Source organism: Dipodomys merriami, unplaced genomic scaffold (assembly GCF_024711535.1).
Source record: "Dipodomys merriami isolate MVZ:Mamm:240054 unplaced genomic scaffold, mDipMer1.0.p SCAF_408, whole genome shotgun sequence".
NCBI classification, from domain to species: Eukaryota; Metazoa; Chordata; class Mammalia; order Rodentia; family Heteromyidae; genus Dipodomys; species Dipodomys merriami.
This window is the reverse complement of record NW_027205693.1, coordinates 611952-639304: the sequence shown is the minus strand read 5'-3', so window position 1 is coordinate 639304 and position 27353 is coordinate 611952. Positions and strand designations below refer to the sequence as shown.

The window sequence follows — 27353 nt, the reverse complement described above, 5'->3', positions numbered from 1 at the left end:
AGGGAGAAGAGAGAACACACATGAAAGCCATGAGAGAGGACCGGGGCGGAGAACACTGAGGGGTCCCTGGCTCACAGGACACTTATAGGGACTGGCTGATGCAGACATGTCCAAATGCCGCTCCAGTAACATACCCTTTCTCTGGGTTCACCACAATGGCTCGAGGTCTGTCTTGCTCGCCCTTCAGCACCACTCCGATTGACCTCCCATCTAGCCTTGTCACAGTGATGACATTGGCAGCCTCGCAAGTCCAGTAGATATAGCGGCTGTAAATATCAATGCTGAGGTCATAGGGCTGTATTTCTAGGTTCTGACTGGAAACGGAGCTCACAACCACAGTGAAGCCCTAAGGAAAGAAACAGACACACAGGTAGCAAAGTTAGACTCCACAGTCTTGCAGTGGCTACTTCCAGTGCTTTTTTTTTTTTTTCTTTTTTTTTTTTTTTTTATTGTAAAGATACTATACAGAGGGTTACAGTTACATGAGTGAGGTAATGAGTACACTTCCACTTCCTCTTGAACATTGTTACCCCCTCCATTGTTTTCCCCCTACCATCCCCTCCCTCCCTCCCTTCCCCAAGGTTCTTTTTTTTTTTTGATTGTGATTAAGTGATTACTTAATTTCCGGAAATTCACAGTATTGTGGAATAATGATGCTCATTTAAAGTCACAAGTTCATTCTAACTTTCCTGGAGCAAATTGTCTATCACAGTCTGTAATATATAACGGTGCTCATATGTTATATACCATATATGTGATCAGCAGCATGGGGATATTTAGTAGTGGTTCAACCAGATGAGTGGGAGTTCTTTGTTTCTTAAGTCCTGTTAGTTTTGTCATATTACCTAACATTTTGGATTCATCATCCACTTATCAGGGAGACCATGTACTGTTTGTCTCTTCGTTCTTGGCTTACCTCGCTCAACATGATTCCTTCTAGCTCCATCCATTTCCCTGCAAATGCCATTATTTTGTCATTTCTAATGGCTGCATAATATTCCATTGTGTATAGATACCACGATTTTTGGATCCATTCATCTGTGGTGGGGCATCTAGGTTGTTTCCATATCCTAGCTATTGCGAACAGTGCTGCAATAAACATGGAGGTGCACGTGTCCTTGTATATTGGTTCCTGTTGTTCAGGGTAGATGCCTAGAAGTGGTATGACTGGGTCGTAAGGGAGGTCAATCTTTAGCTTTCTAAGGACCCTCCAGACTGCTTTCCAAAGTGGTTGTATGAGTGTACATTCCCACCAGCAGTGTAATAGCATTCCTCGTTCTCCACATCCCCTCCAGCATTTGTCGTTGGCTGATTTGTGGATGTGGGACATTCTGACTGGGGTAAGGTGGTATCTCAGGGTTGTCTTTATTTGCATTTCCTTCACCACCAGGGATGATGAACATTTCCTCATGTGTTTCTTTGCCATTTTTATTTCTTCATTTGAGAAGTCCTTCTTTAGTTCCCTTGCCCATTTAGTAATTGGTTTGTTGGGTTTGGGAGGGATTAGTTTCTTGAGTTCCCTGTATATACAGGATGTTAACCCCTTGTCTGATATATTGCTGGTAAATATTTTTTCCCAATTAGTTGGTTGTCTTTCTAGCTTGGTTGCGATAGCTTTATCTACTTCCAGTGCTTTTACCTGTGAGGGATTCCCACTCCTTTTTTTCCTTTTGGCCAGTCCTGGGGCTTGAGCTCAGAGCCTGAGCACTGTCCCTGAACTTTTTTGCTTATAGCTAGCACTCTACCCCTTGAGTCACAACTCCACTTCCAGCTTTTGGGGGGTTAATTGGAGATAAGCACCTCATAAGGCTTTGCAGCCTGGGCTGGCTCTGAACCACAATCCTCTTGAGTAAGCTAGGATTACAGGTATGAGCCACCAGTAGCCAGTCATCCTGGATGTTTTTTAATTTTACTGAGATTGTTAGGTTGATTTTCGAATCTTTTAAGTAATAAACAAATAGCTATGTAACTGTTGTTTATAAAGTCCCTTCTGCATTCCTTAAAGCTAAAGGCTCACAAGAACAGGGATCAGAACAAAGGCCCACCTGACTTCAAAACTTCTAACTCTGGAAAGACCAGTGGCAGGGATGAACTCATCCACACACAAGCCCAAACCACCCCCCTACCATTTCCACCCCAACCCCATCACGCAGTTCCTCTCAAGTAAAAAGTTACCCGTTCTGGGGCTGGGAAGTTGGCTCAGTGGCAGAGCACTTGCCTCGCATGCCTGAGGCCCTGGGTTCAATTCCTCAGCACCACATAAGCAAAAAGAAAAAAGCCAGAAGGGTGCTGTGGCTCAAGTGATAGAGCGCTAGCCTTGAGCTGAAGAGCTGAGGGACAGCGCCCAGGTCCAGAGTTCAGGCCCCACGACCGGACCCAAAAAAAAAAAAAAGTCACCCGTTCTGGGTTTTCAGTTAGCATCCACAGACACACAGACACACACTGTATTAAATGAAACAACACAACAACTAGTCAGAAGATAAGAACATTACCTGGCTGCCATCTTCTTGTGCCTTTCGGATCACGTTTTGCCGCGAGTCAATCCAATAGAGCTGCTTGTCCAGCGGGTCGTAGTCTATGGCCCGGACATTGCGAAGGCTGTGGATAGGGAGGATGATGTCAGGACTCTGCTGTTCATCGATCACCATGCGGTTGATGGCGCTCTTTTGACTGAAGAGCAGGAAAGTGGTGGGAGCTTAGAAGGAAAGAGGAGACTTTGAGACAGAGTGACTAAGTCTTGCAGCACTCTTTCAAGACTGGATCCGCCTGCATGCAGTAGGTACTTCACAAAACAAACACAGCAAGGCTCAGGGCAGAACCCTTTGGCATGCCTCTGAGAATTCTCTTCAGAGTGGCACTAAAGAGCATGCCATTTGCCAACCCAGTTATAAATTCACCCCATGGCACAGCTAGCCTACTTATGTTCACCTTGCAGTGTAACACGGTAGATGTGATTTCAGTGAAGGATTTTATAAAAACATATAAAAGACCCTATTTTACCTTATGTACATATGGTGGTTGCAATCAGGAAGAAGGTAAAAATCAACTCCTAACAGATGCAGAAAATCTGGACATTGGTGCTCATAACTGTAATCCTAGCTACTCAGGAGGCTGAGCTCTGAGATCACAGTTGGAAGCCAGCCTGGACAGGAAAGTCCATGACACTCTTACCTCCAATGAACCACCAGAAAAATGGAAGTAGCTCTGTGGCTCAAGTGGTAGAGCACTAGCCTTGAGCTGAAGAGCTCAGGGACAGCGCCCAGGCCCTGAGTTCAAGCCCAAAGACTGGCACAAAAAAAAAAATCTTTCTGGGTGCCAGTTGCTCATGCCTGTAATCCTAGTCAGGAGGCTGAGACCTGAAGATCACCGTTAGAAGCCACCCCAGGCAGGGAAGTCTGTAAGACTCTTATCTCCAATAAATTACTCAAAAAAGGCTGGAAGTGGTACGGTGGCTCAAGTGGTAGAGCACTAACCTTGAGCACAAAGACTCAGGGACAGCACCCAGGCCCTGAGTTCAAGCCCCACAATGAACAAAAAGAAAAATTATTTCTGGAATTTTCCACTTAATATGAAGGTTGACTGCAGGTCACTGGAAACCACAGAAAGCAAAATAGCCAATAAGGGAAACTACTGTCTACGTCTTAAATTCCATAATTATACGCTATTTCCCTTGGTACTCCGTCATTAAATCCAGCACAATCATGTCTTTCTCGGGAACAGAAATATAAATAGCCAAGCCAGAACTCTCTGCCTTCATCAGAGCCCCACTCCTGCTGTCCCTGGGTTTTATACGTTTTACACTCAGATGCATATTGGCTCACGTCCTAAAGGAACTCACTGGCATGCACCAAGAAGCTTGGGACTTCAAGTTATTCTTAGAAATCCAGAGTGGAGCATTTAAAAAGAATCTAATGATTTGCTAGAAACCTCTATCGATTTTCTTGAAGAATTTTATTTTGACTACTATTTTCTTAGTAAAATTTTAAAAATAAAGAAGACTAATTTGTATGTTTCTGACATAATAGGCACCACTTATACATACTAAGACATACAGTGAGATAAGAAGACCCTGAAATTTTAGTTCTCAAGTTTTCCTGTCTAGGGTTCAATTAATTAAATACATAGTGGGCTCTCAATATATTTTACTGGATATTTTTTCTAAGTCAGGCTTGAAGCTTTAATGAGACTCCACAGCTGGGTAAAAATCTTTTTTTTTTTTTTTAATGTATATTAAGATTAAAAGCAAGACTTGAGGCACAGTGTCCCAGGATGTCCCAGGCAAGAGGATGACTGAGCTCAGAACCAGCATCACCTATTGGTGGATGGATGGAAACAAACGTAGCTCCAAATAAATGCTTGTTTCAAATCTACTGAAGGTATTAATAACTACAAATGGCTCAGTATTTCTGAGGAAGGTAAGAGTTTATCTACGGTCAGTGCTAAACCTGACACAGTATGTCTGAATCTACACTCTCTGTCTCAAACCACTCCCTCCCACAGGTGCTGCAAAATGATGTTGGCAGCTATCTGCATATTGCCTTCTCCCAACGAAGACGTGGCCTGCAGAGGCTGGAGGGGTGCAGCGGAGGAAGCTGTCCAGTCATCTTTAGAAGGCAGCTGTGTTAAAAGGAAGGTGCTGCTCTTGGGCAAGAACGAAGTGAGCTATAAGACCAAGCCAAGCCCAGCAGGCACCACAGTGCACTTGAGCAAGGTACCAAGTGCACTGGGCATGGGCTGGAGTATGGCCCACTCTTCATTAGCCAAACCACGCAACTTCCCGATGAAACATCTCCCATGGGAGCCACCTCAGAAGACACACCTTCCCCCTACTCCCTTAATACATTAACACACTATGTTACTATGTCCGCCTTGAATATTCTCATCTCTAGATTTGTTTTTAATCATATCTACTAATTTGTCTCGTCTCTCCACTAGGACACAGGCCCTCATGTAAACATTGGTCATGTCCCATATCTCCCCAGCAACCATGTTGCTGCCTTGTTAACAGTGTTTATGTTTAATGCAAATTATTTTCTACCTTTGACCTGAAAGCTATTGTATACCCACCCTTCCCAGCTCCAAAATCTGGATTCGCCACTAGATGGGCAGATCTGCTAACAGAACTGGCATAGACTAGCACATGCGCACTGGGTTTACAGCATGTGTACTCCACTTCCCCGTCTAGTTCTGAGTTAGACATCCTCCTTTGTGTGCCCTGTCTGGCCTCATACCAAAATAAGTTGTTCTATCTGGCTTGGCCTGTGCATTTCAAAACACAGGAGATTATGTTTTGGATTTTCCTTAATGTACTATTTATGCTGCTCTTTCCTTCCTTCATTGTGACTAAGAATTATGTAAAAAAAAAACAAAAACAAAAACAAAAAAACACCAGTCATTCTTTTCTGTGACACTGTCTGGCTTGCCCTAAGGTAAAAGATTTAAATTTCTGTAGCATCAAGTTGTTATCATCAAGTAAGTGACAAAAATGAGCATCTCTCCCTTTGGTCCTCTCCTTTTAGATATTCTCCTTTTTAAACAATCGGCACTGGACTTCCACAACTTTTCACTCTGGAAAACCTGGACTGTAGCATGTAAAATGAGGCTTTCTCGTCTCATGTAACCTTAGCGGGGGCAGAGGGGACATGCAGCTCACCGCTACAAGTCCTGTTGTCAGCATTCAGGGAGTAGTGGGCAGGGCACCCACAGACGAACCCCCCAACGGGCACAGCCAGGCAGAGGTGGGAGCAGTGCCCGTTGCTGGAGGCACACTCATTCCAGCCTGCCTGCCGAGAGGAGTGGAAGACGAGGATGTCCATCACATAGTCCAAATGGCCCTGAATGATGGTGCGGTTTTGGCCACTCGTTTTATTGGCACGCTCAATGCTGCGCCGGCTCCAGTCCGTCCAGTAGATATAATCTTGGTACTGAGTTAAGCCAAAAGGATGAGGCAAGTCATCTGCTATCACTTCCCGATTGAGTCCTAATTTCAAAGTCAGTAGAGAAGCAGGGGGTGAAATGTGTGAAGACACAGTGTCTTAACAGAAAGCATTACATCTGCAACTGATTTAAAATAGAACAATTCATTTCAAAACAATTCTAATACCAGACCAGTCCTAGGAAACTATTCCTGCACTTCCCACTAGAAATCACTCTGCTGCTTCCAACTCCCATGAATGATCTGAGGCTGTATTTTCACTTCTTATCAGCCTATATGTCAGCATTTGCTCCTCCCACAAAGAGAAATACCTACAGAACCACAGTATTACAAACAAGGATGAGATTTTCTTCATAATAAATAGACATGACTTAAAGTAACTAGACTGTTGTTAGTAATAATAAGGGTACACTCTGAGAAAAGGGAAGGTGTCGCTCATGGAATCTTTTCCATGGTGAATAGCAGCCATGACTTCTGTATGAAGAGCATGCACTGTGAGCAGAGCAGCAGAGCTTACCTAGCATATTTGAAGACTCTATTAAGTTGGTGTCCAAGTCTGTCCAGTAAAGCCGTCTCTTGGCGTAATCGATGGTCAGACCATTTGCTCGACCCACGTTAGGAACCAAGGTGGTTCGCTCACCTCCATCCATGGCAGCTCTGTCTATCTTAGGCTTTCCGCCCCATTCAGTCCAGTACATAAATCTGAGGAATTAACAATGGAAACGTTCCATAAGCATTCCACTTCGATAGGCCCACACTCATGAAAAGTAACTAAAAATACATATGGTAAACCAAGCAAATGGGGAAAACAAATTGGGCTGTAATTCTTCAATTATTTTGTCACTTTCAGCTAAACCTATTTTCACACATCTTAGAAAAGGATATGAGTTAGCTCTCAGCCTTTCTAATGAATTTGTTCCATTCAAACCTAGGAACTGGACACAAACCAATTATTTCTTTATTGTGCATGAGCATTTATGAAACTATTATTTAAGATAATAGCAAAGGATCAAGTCCTGGTGCACAAATCTGAACATAGCAACTTAAATATCTAAAATACTGGACTTACTTTCAACTTGTGTAATCAAAACAAGCTGCAAGAGCATACCACATGCAAAAGCAGCAATGGCCTGAGGTTGATGTAAGAAGCAAAGCCCAAACAGTCCATGGGAACATACTGCAACACTAAGAGGTGTCTGCAAGAATGCCCTGCACTAGTAAGAGTGCACTGCACCAGTACAAGTGGTCCAAGGGAGCATAATGCACCAGTAAGAACCATCTGTGGGAATGCACTGCACCAGTAAGAGTGGTCCATGGGAGCCACTGCACCAGTAAGAACCATCCATGGGAATGCACTGCACAGGTAAGAGCAGTCCATGGGAGCACAGTGCACCAGTAAGAACCATCCGTGGGAACGCACTACACGGGTAAGAGTGGTCCAGGGGAGCCACTGCACCAGTAAGAACTGTCCGTGGGAATGCACTGCACGGGTAAGAGCGGTCCACGGGCGCACAGTGCACCAGTAAGAACCGTCCATGGGAATGCACTGCACTGGTCAAATACAATGAGTCAGCTCCCTGCTAGGTCAGCAAGGCTATGAACATTACTAGCAGGTCCCTGTGAAATATAGAACTGAGGAACCCCACACCCTGGCATTGTAGAGATGGGGAGGCTAAAGTACTAAAGAAATGGGAAGGATTTGTCCTGTGTTTCAAAGCCAATTCCATGACTTGAACCTAGTCCTTGAGCCGAATGCCTTTCAACTCAGCTCGTAAGGAGCTAGTTTCAGAGACAGAGCCAGAAACACCTCGGACAGACATTCACGTGCCACTGGGCCACTGATGGCTGGCACGGCAGCAATGTATGAACAAGCTTTCCTGAAAATGAAAGCCATTCTAGACTCTGCTTACACTGCACTTATCAGCTGACAAGCATGTGCACACAGAAGAGCAAAGAGAACAACTGTGAGAGAAGTTTTACACTTGCCAGCAGCAAGTTACACTAGAATCCTTAGTGAGAACTAAGGGCTTCTAAATTTATCTAATGAGTACTGGAGCCCTCAGTGAGAACTCCGGACTTCTAAATTTATCTGACTGGCCACTAATGCTCAGAGCAAATACTACCATAATCTCACCACAATGTCAAAGCAGAGAAGCTGTCTTTGATAGCCTTCCAACTAGATGGCTAAGTAGCTAATCATGGGGTCACTGTGGTAACTTCATGGAACCCTTTCTAAGTACAGAGGCAGCAGTATTGCTATGTTCACAATGCTGACTTCTCCTAAAAGTTTTCCTTCATAGCTCAGATGTCTTCACTGCTGTCTGAAACCTGCTGACTTCTCTAAGGACCACCCACCCAGCCTTGAAAAACAAGTCATGTAACTAACTCCATTTGCTTTCTGTGCCATCATGATAAACTTAACAGCCCAGCTTGGCTTAATGTATATTGTAAAATGGAGCTTCTCTGTGCAAGGCCCTGGCCTGGGCTCAATTCTCAACACATAAATACTGAGTTGATAAGTAGTGGAGCTTTGGGCAATGTGTAGCCATCTCCCTTTACCACCCCCAGTAGACCCAGGACAGTAACTCTACCTGTTCTGTTTCTTCCTATACCTACCTATGATATGGTTTAACTTATCAACTTGACCCAGTTAAGGGCAAAAGTGAGTAGCAAATTTGAAAAAAAAAATCTAATAATAAGCTTTTATAAAAGCTATTTAAGTTGTATGAATTCTTTTTTTCTGGGATTTTTCATGTACTCTTTCTGGATGCTGGGACCTGACACTGTGGGAAAGACTGCTGCTGTTTCTGAGCATTCACTGTTTTTGTGGGTTTACTACAACCATTTGGAGCCTAGCATGGCGTTGCGCAAGCAAGTGCAGGTTGATGACACTCAAAATGCACAAAGAAAGCCACCCACCCTTCTGCAGGGTCCAAGGCCAGAGCTCTGGGGCTATCCAGGTCTTTCCACACCAGAACCTGTCGGTGCTGCCCGTCCAACTTGGACACCTCGATTCGATTGGTCCCCGTGTCTGCCCAGTACAGGTTCTTCCCCAGCCAGTCCACCGCCATGCCTTCTGGGTAGTCCAAGCCGAACTCCACCACGTGTTCCAATGCACTGCCATTCATAAAGGCCCTGCTGATGGTCTGCAGAAGCACAAAACACAGAACAACGGCCTCACTGGTTAATGTTGGAGACAAGTGTTTAGTGGCAAAACTTTACACACCAACAAAATTCACACGCAAAGTTTTCAAGAGCAGAAAAAACATTGGTATCAATCTCTAATAAGTGCAAATGTGGGTCCACTGCCACTTTGAAAAGTTGGAACTGGGCTGGGAAGGTGGCTCAGTGGTAGAGCACTTGCCTTGCATGCTCGAGGCCCTGGGTTCGATTCCTTAGTACCACATAAGAAAAAAAAGCCGGAAGTGGCGCTGTTACTCAAGTGGTAGAGTGCTAGCCTTGAGCTGAAGAGCTGAGGGACAGCGCCCAGGCCCAGAGTTCAGGCCCCACAACTGGACCCCCCCCCCAAAAAAAAGAAAAGTTGGAACTGCTGAAGAATCAGAATTGCTCCACTGGGTGGGAGATATGGTGGCACCTCCTATAATCCCTGTGACTCAGGAGGCAGAGATTGGGAAGACTGCAATTCAAGGCCAAGCTGCACAAAAAGTCAGACCCTATCTCTAAAAAGGTCAAGGGTCAAAACTAACAGGACTTAAGAAACAAAGAACTCCCACTCATCTGGTTGAACCACTACTAAATATCCCCATGCTGCTGATCACATATATGGTATATAACATGTGAGCACCATTATATATTACAGACTGTGATAGACAATTTGCTCCAGGAAAGTTAGAATGAACTTGTGACTTTAAATGAGCATCATTATTCCACAATACTGTGAATTTCCGGAAATTATGTAATCACTTAATCACAATCAAAAAAAAAAAAAAGAACCTCGGGGAAGGGAGGGAGGGAGCGGATGGTAGGGGGAAAACAATGGAGGGGGTAACAATGTTCAAGAGGAAGTGTACTCATTACCTCACTCATGTAACTGTAACCCTCTGTATAGTATCTTTACAATAAAAATAAAATAAAATAAAAATGTTATTCTCTTGAATGAAAAAAATAAAAATAAAAATAAAAATAAAAAGGTCACACCTGAGCCCACTTTCACCAGGGGTAGAAGTGAGAGGATATCTGAGAACAGGCTAGGCTGGAGTGTGAGACACATCAAAACAACAAACTAAAAGCAAGATCGCTGGGGCATGGCTGGAGTGGCAGAACTCTTGAAAGTGACAGGTCCTGAATACAGCTGCCAGGCCCAAGGAGTTTCATCCCTGTATCCCCATACATACCTCAACATGTATTCTAGAGAGAGGAAAACAACAAAGGGATGCTTTCACCCATAATTTGCAGTTTTTACCTCAGGCTTCTAATTTGTGTTTTAAATAATCAGGAGTCAAGTATCTTTAAGACATTTACCTGATAAAAACATAGCTAAAGTTGGACGCTGGTGGCTCATGCCTGTAAACCTAGCTACTCAGGAGTCTGAGATCTGAGGATCACAGTTTGAAGCCAGCCCAGAGAGGAAAGTCTATGAGACTCTTACCGCCAATTAAGCACCACAAAAACCAAAAGTGAAAAACAAAAGACAGAGTTCAAACCCCAGAATCAAACTGTGCATGTGCATGCACGCGTGTATACGCACACACACACGCGCACACACACACACACACACAAAACACACTAGTTCAAGAAGTTCTCCCTTAGCCCAGCATTGGTGGCTCAAGCTGAGATCTGAGGACCAAGGTTCAAAGCCAGCCCAGGCAGGAAAGTCTATGAGATTCTTTTTATTTTATTTAATTTTTAAATTTTTTATTTTTGTCGGTCATGGGGCTTGAACTCTAGGCCTGAACACTGTCCCTCAGCTCTTCAGCTCAAAGCACGCGCTCTACCACTTGAACCAAAGCACCACTTCCAGTTTTCTGAGTGGTTTCAAAGCCAGCCCACGCTGAAAGCCAGCGTGGGCTGACTCTGAAACCGTGATCCTCAGATCTCAGCCTCCTGCCTAGGAGGATTACAGGTGTGAGCCACCAGTGCCTGGCTTTATTTTTATTGTGAAGATATTGTACAGAGGGGTAACAGTTACATGAGTAAGGTAATGAGTACATTTCTTGCTACCCCCTCCTTCGTTGTTCTCAAGTCTATAAAATTCTTATCTCCAATTAACCAGCAAAAAGCCAGAACTGGAGGTGTGGCTCAAGTGGTAAAGTGCCAGCTCTAAGTGAAAAAGCCAAGTAAGTACATAAGGCTCTGAGTTCAAGCCCTACAGTTGGCACAGGCATGTGTGCGCGCGCACGCACGCGCGCACACACACACGCACACACACACACACGCACACACACACACACACACACACACACACACACACACACACACACACACACACACACACACACACACACACACACACACACACACACACACACACACACACACACACACACACACACACACACGGAAGCTCTCCCTTTTAGTTCCTAAGGTCATTACTCCAAAATTCCCTTACTTACCTTGAGTGATATATCAGTCCAATAAATCCGATTGTCTGTCACATCAAAATCCAAAGCAGAGGCTTCCTTGACACCAGTGAGTGGAATGGCCACATTGTTATTGTTTGTTTCCAAAGAAATTCGTCTGATATCTGCTCTCCTCGAAAACAAAAGAAAAGCCTCTGGGACAATGCAGGTCTTCATGTCACTGATGAGTTCAAAACCAATGGGGCAGGCACAGCGAAGTCCCTGAGGTCTATAGAGACAAAGATGGCTGCACCCTCCGTTTTCCTCAGCACAAGGGTTGGAACCTAAAAGATACATTTGTTGTGAAACACACAGAACAGGTTCACTGACACAACACAGTCCAATTTTAAGTCAATGCACACTTGAACAAAACCCCTTTGTACAAGTAAAGGTAACAAAAATTAAATCAAGAAATTTAAAAAAATCAGCACACATTTGGTTCACAAGGACTCATCTTGCTCTAATCGAGTTTCAATTCTAACCAAATACCAAGATCCATAGGAAGTGGAAGGATGGCAAAATACTTTCCTTTATTCCCATAAGAAGCTTTACAATAAGATGTATCACTCATCCAACAGGATGAGGGGTGGCAAGGCCTGTGTTTGTGTATGTAACAACGCAAATTGTTCAAACAGAACAATCAAAGAATTAAAAGGCAGACCCTGGTGGCTCACACCCCTTAGCAGCTGAGATCTCGAGATCTTGGTTCAAAGCCAGCCCAGGCAAAAAAGTCCATGAGACTCTTATTTTCAATGAACCCACCAAAAAGCCGAAAGTAAAATTGTGGCTCAAGTGGTAGAACACTAGCCTTGAGCAAAAAACGATCAAGGACAGCACCTAGGTCCCCACTACTAAGGGAGGGAGGGAGGAAGGGAGGGAGGGAGGGAGGAAGGGAAGGAGGGAAGGAGGGAGGGAAAGAGTAAACATTTCTATACTGCTTCAAACATCAACAATTTCACTGGTGCTTTACAAACTACTCTTTGCCTCTTTTCAGGTTCCATTTTGAAGAGGTTTTGGAATGACTTACCAATGATCCGATGAACGCTTGTGGCCTTTAGCCCCATTAAGTCAGGCAACTGATCTATGATGGTCTCCCGCTCTGCACTCCGCTTGTGCACTCTTTCGATGCTACGCCTCTGCCAGTCAGTCCAGTAAACATAGTCGCCCAGCAAAGTAAACCCAAATATGTGAGGAATTTTGTCTTCCACCAGTACTCGTCTTCCAGTGCCATCAGTGTTCATAACCTTCAAGTGTAGATTTGAAGAAGGAAAACAGTAAGTACTTAGCCTCCAAATGTATTTAAAAACAAATCCCAGTCATCTTAGGTTTTCCTATCACTTTCAGAAAATTACAACATGATTATTTACTGAGAATAATCTCAAATATCCAACATAAGCTTATACTTTTCATCTTCTCCTCTGATCTCTTATGATTCAACTCTAATGTTCCTGGTAAATCTATTAATTGACTATGTCAAAATTCAAAATATCGGGCTGGGATGGTGGCTCAGTGGTAGAGTGCTTGCCTTGCATGCATGAGGCCCTGGGTTCGATTCCCCAGCCACCACATAAGCAAAAAGAAAAAAAGCCGGAAGTGGAGCTGTGGCTCAAGTGGTAGAGCGCTAGCCTTGAGCTGAAGAATTGAGGGACAGTGCCCAGGCCCAGAGTTCAGGCCCCACAACTGGACATAAAAACAAAACAAAAAAATTCAAAATATCTTCACCTTAAGTTTGCAAACTTATTTTCAAACTGTAATATATTAAAAACTTTACCATATATCTTGTTTTTCAACCTATTTCATTTTATCCTGAGAGTTTTATTTCTGCCTTCTTATACATAAGGAAACATTTTCCTACAAACACTCAACTCAAAAACCACTGGATTTTTTTTAAAGAACCTTTTCCACTTAGCAGTCTTTTTATTTTTTTTTTATTTTGATTAAAGCAGCCACCATTATCAAAAAACTATCAGATAAACACGATCTCAAAGCCAGGCATGGTGGTGCACACCTGTAATCCCAGCACTCAGAAGATGGTGGTTGGAAATCTTGAGCTCAAAGCAAGTTGTGTCTACATAGCAAGTTCTAGGCCAGCCTGAGATATACAGTGAAACTCTCTCAAATGATAAAAAGAGAGAAAGGAGGAGAGAAAAGAAAAGACTGCTCAATAAATCAATTCTTTGATGTTATCATCTTAAGTTCAATAAGCAACTATTTTGGACAGGTTACTAGCTTTATAAAACTCCTTATGTTTAAAATAAAACACAGCAAAAGCTTGTCGGTACATTCTGAATCTAGAACAAGTGAAAAAAAAAATACAGGCAATTCCAAATATTGCCCTTGTGCTTTAAAAGCTAAACCGACATGTTAATTACATCTGGCAACTCTTAAGAGTGCCTCACTGTATTACCTCAGAGTGGTTTAATTAAACTGAAATTAAGCTTCTGTCATTTCTAAAATCTCACTCAAGATCTGAACTAGAGTCTCCAGCGGTTTCAGCTGTCCTAACCACATTGTGGCCTTGGTTTATTATTCGGAAGCATTACCAGATACTGTAAACCACACTGAGCATGTGGGCTACAGAGAGAAATAGACACAGGCGAGGAGCACCCTCTCTGCATGAGGGCCAGGTGATGGCATACTTTCTACAGACATTACAGCAGTTTCATCAGCTCATTAAATGTCAAGACAGGATTACCCATGAAACCTTGGAATGCAGCCAGTCTACTACCCAAATGGCTGCTATGCAACTTCACTTGACAAGACACGTTCAAGGAACAGATGACAACAGACATCCCAGCACCAATCATGAAGTGAGCTGGGGTAGCAGTGCTACACTATTCCAGAAGGTGCATTTAAACCTTCACCAAAAGCCATGTGCTAGTGGCTCAAGCCTATAATCCTAGCTATAGCTAGCTAGCTAGATGGCTATAAGTATGCATGTGCACATTTATGTGTGTGCATAAAAATGGTATTTTTAAAAACAGAGTAAGTGCGGCTGAGGCAGGAAAGTCACCTGAACTGAAAAGAATGAGGCGAGCTGAGGCACCACAGCAAGACCCCATCTTAATAGAACAACAAAAATAAAACCCAAGGAGGGGCTGGGAAGGTAGCTCAATGGTAGAGTGCTTGCCTTGCATGCATGAGGCCCTGGGTTCAATTCCTCAGCACCACATAAACAGAAAAAGCCGGAAGTGGCGCTATGGCTCAAAGGGTAGAGTCCTAGCCTTGAGCTGAAGAGCTGAGGGACAGTGCCCAGGCCCAGAGTTTAGGCCCCATGACCGGCAAAAAAATAAAATAAAATAAAAAAATAATAAAACCCGCAGGGCGCTGGTGGCTCACGCCTGTAATCCTAGCTACTCAGGAGGCTGAGATCTGAGGATCACGGTTCAAAGCCAGCCCGGGCAGGAGAGACCGTGAGACTCCTATCTCCAATAAAACCACCAGAAAACCGGAAGTGGCGCTGTAGCTCAAGTGGTAGAGTGCTCGCCTTGAGCTGAAGAGCTAAGGGACAGCGCCCAGGCCCAGAGTTCAAGCCCCACGACCGACAAAAAAAAAAAATAATAATAATAATAATAAAACCCAAGAAGCCTGGTGAACATGAAAGTCTTTTGCGTGTGTGTGTGTGTGTGAGTGTGTGTGTGTGAGTGTGTGTGAGTGTGTATGTGTGTGTGCGTGTGTGTGTGTGTGACCACGGAGGGAGTCAGGGCCTTGCTCAACTAGACAAGCACACTCTACTGAGCTCCATTATCAGCCCTAAGTACAGCTTTTGGAATGGGCTTTAAGTTTATGTATGTACACAATGCTACACAGATCAGCTGAGTATTATTTTCAGAGAGAAAAATTAAAGGAAAGAAAGGCCAAAAGATAAATAAAACCCAAGCTGGGTGTCAGTGGTTTACACTTGCAACCCTAGCTACAGAGGAGGCTAAGATCTGAGGATCACGGTTCAAAGCCAGCCCAGGCAGCAAAGTCCATGAGACACTTACCTCCAATGAACCACCAAAAAAAGTTGGAAGTAGAATTGTGGCTCAAGTGGAACAGTATTAGCCTTGAACACAAAAGCTCGGGGACAGCACTTAGACCCTGAGGTTCAAGCATACAAACATTTATCTGGGCAAACAGCATTTCAATCCTGCTAAAGCCCATGGAAGCAACAAGCAATGCCGAGCACGCAGAGGGGAGGCAGGCAGGAAGGTCTCCCTGCTCTGGAGGTGTAGTGTTAGATTAACAGCTTTGTAACCTAGCTCCAGACAAGTAGGTCCAAGTACCCAAGAAGTTTTCAACATGAAAAGAACACAAAAGGGGGGTGGGGTGGGGGGGATGGGTGATGGGAAGGGAAGGGAAGGGGAAACAAAGGAGGAGGCAACAATGTTTGATAAGAAATGTACTCATTATCTTGCCCATGTAATTGTAACCCTTCTGTACGGTATTTTCACAATAAAAAGAAAAAAGAAGAAGAACACAAAATAGAGCGTTAGCCTTGAGCTGAAGAGCTGAGGGACAGTGCCCAGGCCCAGAGTTCAAGCCCCACGACCGACATAAAAAAAAGAAAAGAAAAGTGTCACTGTGGCTCAAGCGGTAGAGCACTTGCCTTGAGCTGAAGAGTACAGGGAAAGTGCCCAAGCCGCCCCACGACTGACAAAAAAACAAACAAACAAAAAAAGAGCACAAAAGTATATTTACACTAAGTAATTTTATAATATTTTCCCAAGGAGCTCTGCTTAGCATAGACTTTTACAATCATCCTCATTTGCAGACAAATAAAGCTGAGCAAGAGTCACTCCCCAAACCAAGTCTTTCTAAAACCCAAATTTCTCAGGAAGCCTGAGGAATACAATAAAGCCCTGACTTCCAGATAAAGGCCTCATTATGATCAACACTGAGTAACAATTATCATATGCTCCACGAGACACTTCTGAGAGCCCCACAAGAGAAAATATTAAGCCAACAAGCAAACAGTGCCCCTCATTTTTCAAGCATGCCTACAAGAAATTCTGTTTGTAATCCAAGTAGGAAAAATTTAACGCTCACATGTAAGTATCAAAAGGAAGATTACTCCCATGTTGATGAGGACACCGGATGCCCCAGACTAGATTTTTAAAATATTCCTCATTAAAAAGAACCAAAGCTCTTTGGTTGGAATACACCACTGTTCCACAAAGTGCTTTTACAATGACAGAGGTACTCAAAGGTTTAAAAATAGAATTGCTCCATGTCCGGGCAGTCCCCCTTCTAGTATATATCCAAAGGAATCGAAAACCAGATCCTGAAGAGATATTTGCTCATTTGTGGTTGCATAGTTCACAAAAGCCAACGAGACAGCAACAGATGAATAGATTACACAAAATGTAGTGAATGTATACACAATGGAATACTATTCTACTTGAATTTTATGAAAAGAAAATACCCCACGACAAGCAACAAATTGACCACATCACATTCTATCCCAGTACCAGACAGATTACTAGAATGACAGTTGGCAGAAGCTGGAGGGAGAGGAAAAGAAAAGGAAAGCAGTTATTTAAAGGCTAGTTTCAGTCATGTACCCCAATAAAGTGGCAGAGATCTGACAAGAGACCTGCTACACAAAACTGTGCCCACAGTCACACGACTACGCTGCACACTTAGAAATAGCAAGATGACATCGTTTGCACTAGTTTTTGTTGTTGTTGTTGTTTTGTCAGTCGTGGGGCCTGAACTCTGGGTCTGGTTGCTGTCCCTCAGCTCCTCAGCACAAGGCTAGCGCTCTACTTGAGCCACAGCACCACTTTCAGCTTTTTCTGCTTATGCGGCACTGAGGAACCCAGGACCTCATGTGTGCAAGGCAAGCACTCTACCACTGAGCCACCTTCCCAGCCCCACTAGATAGTTTTTACTACAATGCTCAACAATGCATGTGAAAAGGACACTGAGACCAACCTAAGAGGCTCTGCAAGCCAGGCTCAAAACACTGCAACAAGGAAACGACCGCAAGGAAAAGAACCCCTGGAAGAGGTGAACGTCCTGAGCAACTGGTCAGACAGATCGGTGAGGAGCCAGTACTTCCTCACTGGAGATATGTAAGAAGTGATATAGCAAGACACTATGGGCAAGGGGGAACACTAAAGAAAAGCAGGCCAGCAATGTGGCTCAAGTGGAAAAGTGCCTTGAACTTGCCTGTGTTCAATCTCTAGTACCATTAAAAAAGGCAGGACATGAAAACCAAAGCTCTTGTCCTGCAGGAATATAAAACCCCAAAGGAATGTATGAATTGGAATAATCTGATTGAACTAGAACTATCTACACACACATTAGGTGGTTTTATATTTATATCTATAATTCTAGCTACTGGGGAAGCTGAGATCAGAGGACTGCAGTTCAAAGTTAGCCCAGGCAGGAAGTCCAAGAGAAAAGCAGGAGGGAGGTATGGCTCAAGTATTACAGGACCAGCCATGAGCAAGCCAAGCAAGCACAAGGCCCTGAGTTCAAACCTCAGCACCAAAATATTAAAAAAAAAAAAAAAAGTCCAAGGGCAAGTTCAAACTTGGTCACTCATGTGCTTTCTAAGTACCAACTTGCATCAGATTATGCTAATTCTATAGGTAAAACTACGCTGGCGCCTTACTGGGAGGAAGCCCTTGTTTGGTATGGCTCTAGGGGTTGTTGTGGCAATTCAGGATAGCGTCAGTACACCTATCATCAAGTAAGCCTCTCTTATTACAGACTCCAGAAACGGAGCGAGGCAGGCAGATAAGGAGACAACAGCACATGACTGGATGACAGTGGCATGGGTGGCTATGGGTTATGGCAACTCTGTCAGGTAATGGTGCTAGGACTTCATCAGTGGGCACTCACAATCAATGAGCAGATTTTGCAAATTCATTATCATGAGGTGATGTAAAAAGGATACAGAAGGACAAAACCGCAGGTACAACTCAGTGGACAGAGATTCAAAATCCAGGTGCTGTCTGTTCAGCTGAGGACCTACTGGATGGAGTTTACTGGTCATTCTTCCATGATCAAGTCTCATGAAGGTGTAGGGAAAATGTATGCGTAGAGCATGGTACAGCAGCAGAAACCATTCTTGAAGGTTTCTCAGACAAAAAGTATCAGTCTAAAGGAACACTAAATATTACATAAACTGGCAAAGATTCAAAAGGAAGTACCTGCTGATACTTGCCATATAAGCATGAGAGTTTTATCTCAACAATAGGTAATTATATTATTACAATTTCTTAACACAGGATTAATCTTAGAAACCAACAGCAGGAAAAAAACATCACAAATAGGCCCTTATGAGTTTTGACAGACTTTCACAATATACAGGTTAAAGATGCCAAGCAAAGAAATTCCTTTAAAAATAAATAATCCTTGGGGGGGGGGGAATTCCTTATTAGGTAGGGTGTTGGTAAAAAAAAAAAAAAAAAAAGTTGTCATCAGAGGAAAACATAGCCCTGCAATTTCAGGCTTAGAATATAAAACAGAACATTCACCAAATGCCAAGTTTTCAGCACACATCCTAGACAATAATACCCTCTTTATTCAAAATTCCTTGGCTACTAAACATGTTAATAGTCTCCATTTCTGCTGCCCAAAAAAGTTATGCCAGAAATAATTAGAATTGACAAAACCACATATAGCTATTGTATCCTCTAAAGTAAGGAAATTCATACTAAGATTTCAAACAAATCCAGATACTCTTAGACAAGAAAAATCTCTCTTTTTTAAACCTATTAACTACCAGGTATTGTCACACTGTCATCAGAACCTCAGAAGAGAAGCTTAGGTAAAAAAAGAATAATTGAAGAATGAACTGTGAGGAAAATTTAGATATGATACTGTCATTATTTCAATACAAAGCTTAATTTTTTTTATTCAGTTAAAAAGTGGAAAGGTACCCTCAAGAAAACACAAGCTGGGACTGGAAAGATGGCTCAGGGGTAGAGCGCTTGCCTTGCATGCATGAGGCCCTGGATTCGATTCCTCAGCACCACATAAGCAGAAAAGGCCAGAAGGCGCCCAGACCCAGAGTTCAGGCTCCACGACCAACCAAAAAAAAAAAAAAAAGAAAAGAAAAGAAAACACAAGCTAACCAAGCAAGGTGACATCCTCATATAATCCTACCACTTGCAAGGCAGAGGCCAGAGAGAGGCCAGCCTGAGCTACCTTCCACATTCAAGGCTTCTCAAAAACAAAGCCAGGGCCGGGTGCCATGGCTCATGCCTACAAGCCTAGCTACTGGGGAGGTCAAAACTGAGAAAAGCCAGCCCAAGCAGGAAAGTCTGTGCGACTTTTATCTACAATTACCCATTAAAAAGTTGGAAATGGTGCTTCAGTTCAAGTGGTAGAATGTTAGCCTTGAGAACAAAAGCTTAGGGGCAGTACCCAAGCCCTGAGTTCAAGTCCCAGGACCAGCAAAAGAAGGATTAAAAAAACAAAAAGCACAAAGCCAGGTGCCAGTGGCTTGCACCTGTACTGTAATCTTAACTACTTAGGAGCCTGAGATCAGATCCAGGAACAGAGGTTCAAAACCAGCCTGGACAGAAAAGTCCAAAAGAGTCCATCTCCAAAAATAATCAGCAAAGAACTGGAAGTCAAATAGCAGAACACCAGCCAACCAAGCAAACCAATAGCTCTTTCTCCGCTAATACAGGAAGCCCTAGAAGAACACGGCAGAAGTCAGGAGGTGTGGGAACACAGTGCAGACGGGTGAACCAGAAAGTCCGTTCATAAAGGGATGAAATCATTCCAGCGTAATAAGAAACCTGACAGGTACCAGCAAGTACCTTTTAAACACCACCTACAGGCAAGTGGCCGCTATCAGCTGACAAGCAGAGGAAGCAGGCACAGCCCCCCCCCCCCCACCACACACACACGTTGTTACTGAAGCAGCAGCCACTGTGGTAGTCCTTTAGTATGGTATCACAGCAATGACCGATGTCCCATTCCAATTTCCAGAGGTTGAGATAAATCAGAGGGAAATGTGTTTGTTCTATAATTCCATTAAAAACACGTCAGATCTAGAAACCAGGGGTTCCCCATTCCTTCTCCCTGGCCACATGACTACTGGAAAGAGTGAAGAGCAGCAGGAAGGAGGGCCTAAGACAGGCCCCCAGTGAACAAGCACACTGAGGTCTGAGCTCTCCCTCGTGCTGCCACGCCCTACCACAACAAATGCAACTTCAACAGGTGCAGCCTGATCCTGAATGAAGTCTCAGGTCCTCCAAAAGACAAGGAAGGGATCACAGCCAGGACCTGACAGACTCTTAGATGGAGCTGCTTCGTTCCTAGGCATGACAAAGCCGGGAGGCTTTCTCAAGAGAAGGGACTAGAAGAGAGCTCGTCTCAGGGAGCTCGTCTCAGATCAGATCAGTGCCTGGGATCATCAGCTACACACTACACAACAGGAGACTCGCCCAAAAGCCTCTGGGGAAGAGATAACCTATCTTTCCCAAGGTTTTCAAGTTCAGTATTATCAGCTACTATCAAGTAAACTGAGAAAAAATGATGGTGTGGTAAATACAGTTTCTATAATGACTTCTAGTCTTAGTGGAGAGAGCTAACGGTTTCCTCCTCAAATGTGCCAGACTGGTGTGATGGCACACACAGGAGCCTCAAGAGGCTGAGGCAAGGGGATCGCATGAGTCCAGGAGGTTGAAGTGAGCCTGGGCATCACAGCCCAGGAAAGAAACAGAGAGGAAAAGGGAAGGAGTAGGGGAAGATCCCTGCACAGATAAACAAAAGTACGAGTTGCCCAGTTTTCTAGACTATTTGTGAAAACGACAAAACCATTGAACCACAACTTGTAAAAGGTTCTCCAGAATCTCCAGTAGAAAGAATAAAGCCATCTTTGTGTAGCTTGCTGAAACTAATTTTACCACTAACAGCAAACAAGCTGCCAAAAGAGGACAAAGAACAACAGTTAAGTGCAGAAACCTGGAGGAAGAGAGATGGATCTGCAAGGCAAGCTTACGTGAGAATGCAGCCCCACAGGTGAGGCCCTGGGTCTCAGCCTCAAATAGGCACCTTGGAGAAGAAGGAAAGACCGGGCAAGGGAGCCATGACCTCACTGTACATACGAGGACATACAAGGTGACAGAAGAAAGCAGCCAGAACAGATACTAATTCTCAAGTGTACTGTACTCAAGACAAGCAACTCTGTTAATAAACATTATGTAATCAAGTATGTCTTTTGTCTTTATAACTTAACTCTGTCACTCCATAAATTGTCATTCCTTTATCTGAACCCCTCCTGAATTATTTGTGATTCTGAATGAATTCCAGAAGTGAAAAACTCCCAGCAAGAAACAAGGCCTTTGTCTTCAAACTAGTCAACCGTAGCTTTCTTTCTGATGCGGCTCACCACTCCTCAGTCTTCCAGGACACCAGGGCTCTGCCTTCCTCGAGGCACTGCATGCGTGTGTGCATGAGTGTGTGCATGTATGCGCGTGTGTATGTGTGGATTAGGTGGGGGGTCGTACTTGGGCACACCCAACTGAACAGCCAGTCTGGAAGTGAATCACACCACTGTCTCGTTAGCACTACCCCCTGCTGTTCAAGATTCAAACACTAACCTGGACTAAGTGTAGAGGAGGGGATCTGGGTAAAACAAAAACAGGAGGAAATGTCACAGGGCAAAATGTGCTGGTAATGGAAACCAGCTGCAAGACAGAGGGGCCATTTTCAGTATGTGGGCCTCGTGGAATACTAACGGGCTACTTCGATTCCAAGTTTCCACTCTGGAGGGAAGAGCGCTCAATTCATGGTTCCCTCAAAAGTCCCTGGCACTCCTCAGAATTACCTTTCTCAAATAACAGCTCTACAGTCCAAATTTTCTACGCATTAGGTATGTGCAAAGGTTCTCTGAAGAGCTATTCAAAGCCACTCCTTACATGAGGGCTCTTGAAACCCCCAGAGGAAAAATAAGATCATAATTCAGTATGATGTGAGCTATAAAACCTCTAGTACAGCCTACTTCAAAGTTGTGAATTTAAAACTTCACACTCAATATCAACAGTATGTTCCATTTCCAAAGCACTGTGATAAAATACTTACCACTATTTTCACTATAATTCTATTTGATTGCACAAATTTAATTCTATCACTTGGCAAATATCTTCTACAAACTACTATATGGCACAAAATAAAAATTTAAAAATTGCAGCTGAGTGCGGTGGCTCATGTCTGTAATCCCAGCTTTGAGGGGGGCTCAGACAGAATTGAGAGTTCAAAACCAGCCTGTGATACATGGTAGAGCAACTTGTCTGTAGTATCCATTAATATTTAATATATGGCCCACCAACATCCTCCTAGAAACTTCCTCTAGGAGGTTCTGGCAGTAGCTTTACCCAAAATGAGGAAAATCACTCTTGTAAGTTCTTAAGACCAGAAACAACGTTAGCTTCCCATGTAATGTAAGTCAGAAATCCTAGTTAGGTGGGAGGAAGCCCATTTATCTCCACAAGTATGAATGTTGAATAATATTTCTCTAAAACACTGTTAAGGTAAGAATATCTGCCCTAAATTACTATCAACTCAGAAACCATTGTAAAATTGGTTTTAACATGAAAAGCAAGGAACAAACCTCAATTTTGTCTGTTTTGGCATCTCCCCAGTATATTGTGCCTTCATCATAATCCAAGGCTAAACCGTTGGGCCAACCAAGAGAAGTATTAACCAATACTACTCTGTCAGAACCATCCAGAGCTGCTCGCTCAATTTTCGGGATTTCTCCCCAGTCAGTCCAATACATGTACCTATGGAAGTATACAGAGAGTGAGCTAAGAGTAGACAATGTGAGCTCCATCCACACATGACATTTCCTGTCATTAGCCACTGCTACAGAACAGAATGCTAAAAACCAGAAGCATCTACACAATCAAACTATGTCAAATACATTCTTGGAGCAGTACCTGAGTCTGTTGAAACTTTCAGATCAGTGTTTTCTGTAACTGGCTTTGAAAATGGCTCCCAGTAATGAGATTCCACTTTTACTTCTATCTTTTTTCTCTCAGTATTTTATACTTTTTCCCATAATTTTAACATTTTTCTTGATGGTGTGTCATCGCTATACTGGTAGGGATTTTCAAAAAACAAACCAGATTCTCCAAACAGGTAATTAATTCTTCCTGCAGTGCTGTGATTCTTGTGGCCCTGAGGTTTCTGTGCACTGGGTATATATGCGTTGAGATACCATACTGGCCACTCTGCTCGTCCTCAAGAGAAATCTCACACCAACAGTAACACTGGGAGTCTGAGGAAAACTACTGCTTCCTTCCCAGCCTGCAGTCAGGGTGGCATGGCCACACATACAAAGAATGCTAAGGAAGGAATAAAGCAGTATTCAAGACTTGGGGAACTAGATATAATCTCCCCTACAAGTACTGAAATGGATGAAACTAAATTAGAGCCAAGGGGAGGAGTTCTGAAAACATTTTTTTTAACAATTCTGATAGTCAGAATGTAGTCAATATTAAAAAAAAAAAAAAAAAAAAAAAGAATGCAGTCAAGATATGGACTTAATTTAGAAAGAAAAAAATATTCAAGGCAAAAGACCATAGGACCAAATCCTTAACCTAGGATTTTATTTAATCACTGTAGTCTCATTTAAGAGCTGCTTCCAATAAGGCAGTATAAAGTTCCTGTACTTCCTACCATGGAGTGCTGTTCCCAAGGGCCTATGGAAATCAGAAACACCAGACAACAGTTACAGTCAGCAGAACTTCTTACCCAACCATGGGATCTAAAACAATGGCCCGGGGTTCCTCTAAATCCTCTGAAATCAAGATCTTCCTCATGGTCCCATTGAGTCTTGTCACCTCTATCCGGTCTGTGCCAGTGTCCGTCCAGTACAGGTTTCGTGCCACCCAGTCGACAGCAATGCCATCAGGGTGGGCTATCTGAGCGGTGACCACAAACTGACTGCCGGAGCCATCTATGAAGGAGCGGCGTATGGCCCTCACTTCGTCGTCGGTCCAGTAGACATAGCCTTCCGCAGGGTCGTAATCAATGGCGATGGCATGGCGGATATCCTCTAACTGAAGGACAATGTCTGTAAAGTCTGGGGTGTCCAGAGAGATACGTCTCAAGTCCGTCCTCCGGGCTAAAAGCAATAGTTCGGTAGCACCTACAGTAAGGAAAAATGAAAAAGAAATCATTTGAGGGTGTGAGCAAAATGTAGCTGCTCTGTATCAATGAAGAACTGCTTGAGGATTTAAAAATGAAAGAAATGAGATGCCATTCTCCTCAAAGTGGAAAATGCAGTGATATTGCAAAAACAGGAGGGTCTCCTGGGAGGTCAAGCTCTAGAATAACTGGACAATCCAGTTGTGACCCACTCTCTGCTTTGATTTATTAGATAGCTTCTGATTAATATAGCTGTTGGTAATCAATAATGGTTTTACACAAGTAGTTCACACCTATAAGCCTAACTACTCAGGAAACTGAGATCTGAAAATCAAGGTTCAAAGCCAGCCCAAGCAGACAAATCCACAAAACTCTCATCTCCAACTAACCAGCAAAAACCAGGAGATGTGGATGAAGTGGCAGAGGACCAACCATGAACAAAAAAGCTAAGCAAGAGCATTGAGACTCTCAAACTCTGTTCAACCCCCAGTATAACAATGACTTTATAATAAATAGCTAAGTAAAGGAGCAAGGAAGTAGAGAATAGAGTCTTTCCTCAAGAAGGATTTTTTAAGGCTAAAAAAAAAATATCTATGACAAGAATCTTTGTGGTTAGTGGGAATGCTACAAAAACTGGATTTATGGTGATGGTTGCACAACTCTGCACACATTGAAAATAACTAAGCGTATGTCTGACAAGAAAGAATTTTACAGTATATAAATTACACTTCAGTAAGCTGTCTTACATTCTGAGCAGTACAGGATAGACATGAGCATAAAGGCAACTGTAGAGAAAACAACAGCCCCACCAGAGGGAGGGAGCCTGTCAACCGACCACAGTGCTCAAGAGGAAGAGCAGGGTATCCAAAACAACTGCTCACCTGGGGGTGGGAAGGTGGCTCAGTGGTAGAGTGCTTGCCTTGCATGCACTGGGTTTGATTCCTCAGCACCACATAAGCAGAAAAAGCTGGAAGTAGCACTGTGGCTCAAGTCATAGGGTGCCAGCCTTAAGCTGAAGAGCTGAGGAATAGCACCCAGGCCCAGAATTCAAGCCCCAGGGCCAAAAAAAAAAAAAAAAAAAAAAAAAGTATATTGACAAGGGACCGTGGGGGAAAATAAACCTTCTAGCCAAAAAGATGTGTGCAAAAGAAAACACTGGTATATAAACTTCAAGCATTGATCTGACTCTCACACTGAGGCAAAGTGAACCAGAGACAGGAGGAAGGCAGCCCCAAATGAGACGCAGGCCCCAGGTAGGAATGATGCTGACAGGGCAGTGCCCACGCTGGGCAGAGAGGACTCAGAACTGTCCACTTGAGCACAGTGGTCCAGAGACTGGGATTTAAGACTACCACCTGCCAAATGTACACCTGAGATTTAAAACCGGTTAAACTTGTACATTTGCACAGCCCTGAGAGAAAACAAACTTCTATTGCTAAAATAAATTTTCTGTTTTAAAGTCAGGCTACATTTTTAAACAAAAAAGCAATGTGACAAAAACCTTTTGTTTAAACTGAAACCAAATTATTGTTTGCCATGGAAACCATCTGACAGGAGTCAGCCAGCTTCACCTTTGACTATAAGGTAATTTATCACTGCCAAGCCATAACGAACATCCAGAACACGAACTCGACTCCGTCTCTGACTCCCTGACCTCCCTGCCAGGAACTCTCCGGCACACTGAAATAAAGCCTTCTGCTTTTCGATTAAAAAAAAAAAAAAAAAAGACACAGCTACACAGAATGGCTTCCTTAGCAGGTTTTTCTGGTTGCTGGAAAAGGCATAGTGATCCGCCGGGAAGAATGGAGAGCAATTCTCATTAAGAGGGAAAAGAAGAGAATTGTGCTCTTCCTAAAAGAAGTCCCTGAAATGTCCGAATCAGCTACTTCTCCCAATACCTTCTCCCCATGGGGAATTAAAAAGAAGCAGAAGTAGTAACCTGTGCTGTCGAGCAGGAAAAGAACCTACTCTAAAGAGTCCAATCTGGATGCCAGGGGGCTTATGCCTGGACTCCTGGGGTCAGAGGATTGTAGTTCAAAGCCAGCCGAGACAGAAAAGTCTGTGATACTCTTCTCTCTAATGAACCACTGGAAAACCAGAAGTGGAGCTGTGGCTCAACGTGGTAGAGCGCCAGTCTTGAGTGAAAAATGCTTAAGAACAGCACCCAGGCCCTGAACTGAAGCCCTATGACTAACCCAAAAAAAAAAAAAAAAGTCCAATCTGGAATTGTTCTTCCTTTGGAAAGCACTTATCTTAGCCGGGAGCCGGTGGCTCACACCTGTAATCCTAGCTACTCAGGAGGCTGAGATCTGAGGATCACAGTTCAAAGCCAGCCTGGGCAGAAAAGGTGTGAGACTCTTATCTCCAATAAACCATTAGAAAACCGGAAGTGGCACTGTGTCTCAAGCGGTAGAGTGCTCGCCTTGAGCTGAAGAGTGCAGGGACAGCACCCAAGCCCAGAGTTCAAACCCCACAATCGACCCACACACACACACACAAAAAAGCACTTATCTTAGCATTAAAGGCAAACAAAGAGCCAGGCACCAGTGCTCACACTTGTAATCCTAGCTACTCAAGAGGCTGAGATCTGAAGAGTACAATTACAGCCCAAGGAAGAAAGTCTGTAAGAATCTTATCTCCAATTACCATCCAAAGAAAGCTGAAGTATGGAGTTGTAGTTCAGAAGCAGAATATTAGCCTTGAGCACAAAAGTTCAGGGATAGCATCCAGGCCTT

The 27353-nt window shown here is 43.5% G+C and overlaps 1 protein-coding gene and 1 non-coding gene across 3 annotated transcripts in view; one reads left to right on the top strand and one right to left on the bottom strand.

The window, feature by feature from the left end:
- LOC138806777 (low-density lipoprotein receptor-related protein 6) overlaps positions 1–27353 on the bottom strand; it is a 90572-nt gene that overhangs the window by 35194 nt on the left and 28025 nt on the right. For both annotated transcript variants that reach the window (XM_069992130.1, XM_069992129.1), the window contains exons 6-14: positions 24223–24619; positions 23078–23249; positions 12542–12758; positions 11509–11798; positions 8855–9081; positions 6453–6637; positions 5654–5980; positions 2493–2695; positions 135–346 (exon numbers count right to left, since the gene is read on the bottom strand). In XM_069992130.1, coding sequence (XP_069848231.1) covers positions 135–346; positions 2493–2695; positions 5654–5980; positions 6453–6637; positions 8855–9081; positions 11509–11798; positions 12542–12758; positions 23078–23249; positions 24223–24619 — 2230 coding nt within the window. The remainder of the gene's footprint in view (positions 1–134; positions 347–2492; positions 2696–5653; positions 5981–6452; positions 6638–8854; positions 9082–11508; positions 11799–12541; positions 12759–23077; positions 23250–24222; positions 24620–27353) is intronic.
- Trnaa-ugc (transfer RNA alanine (anticodon UGC)) lies at positions 13010–13082 on the top strand. The gene has a single exon. It is a non-coding gene; the product is annotated as a tRNA-Ala (tRNA).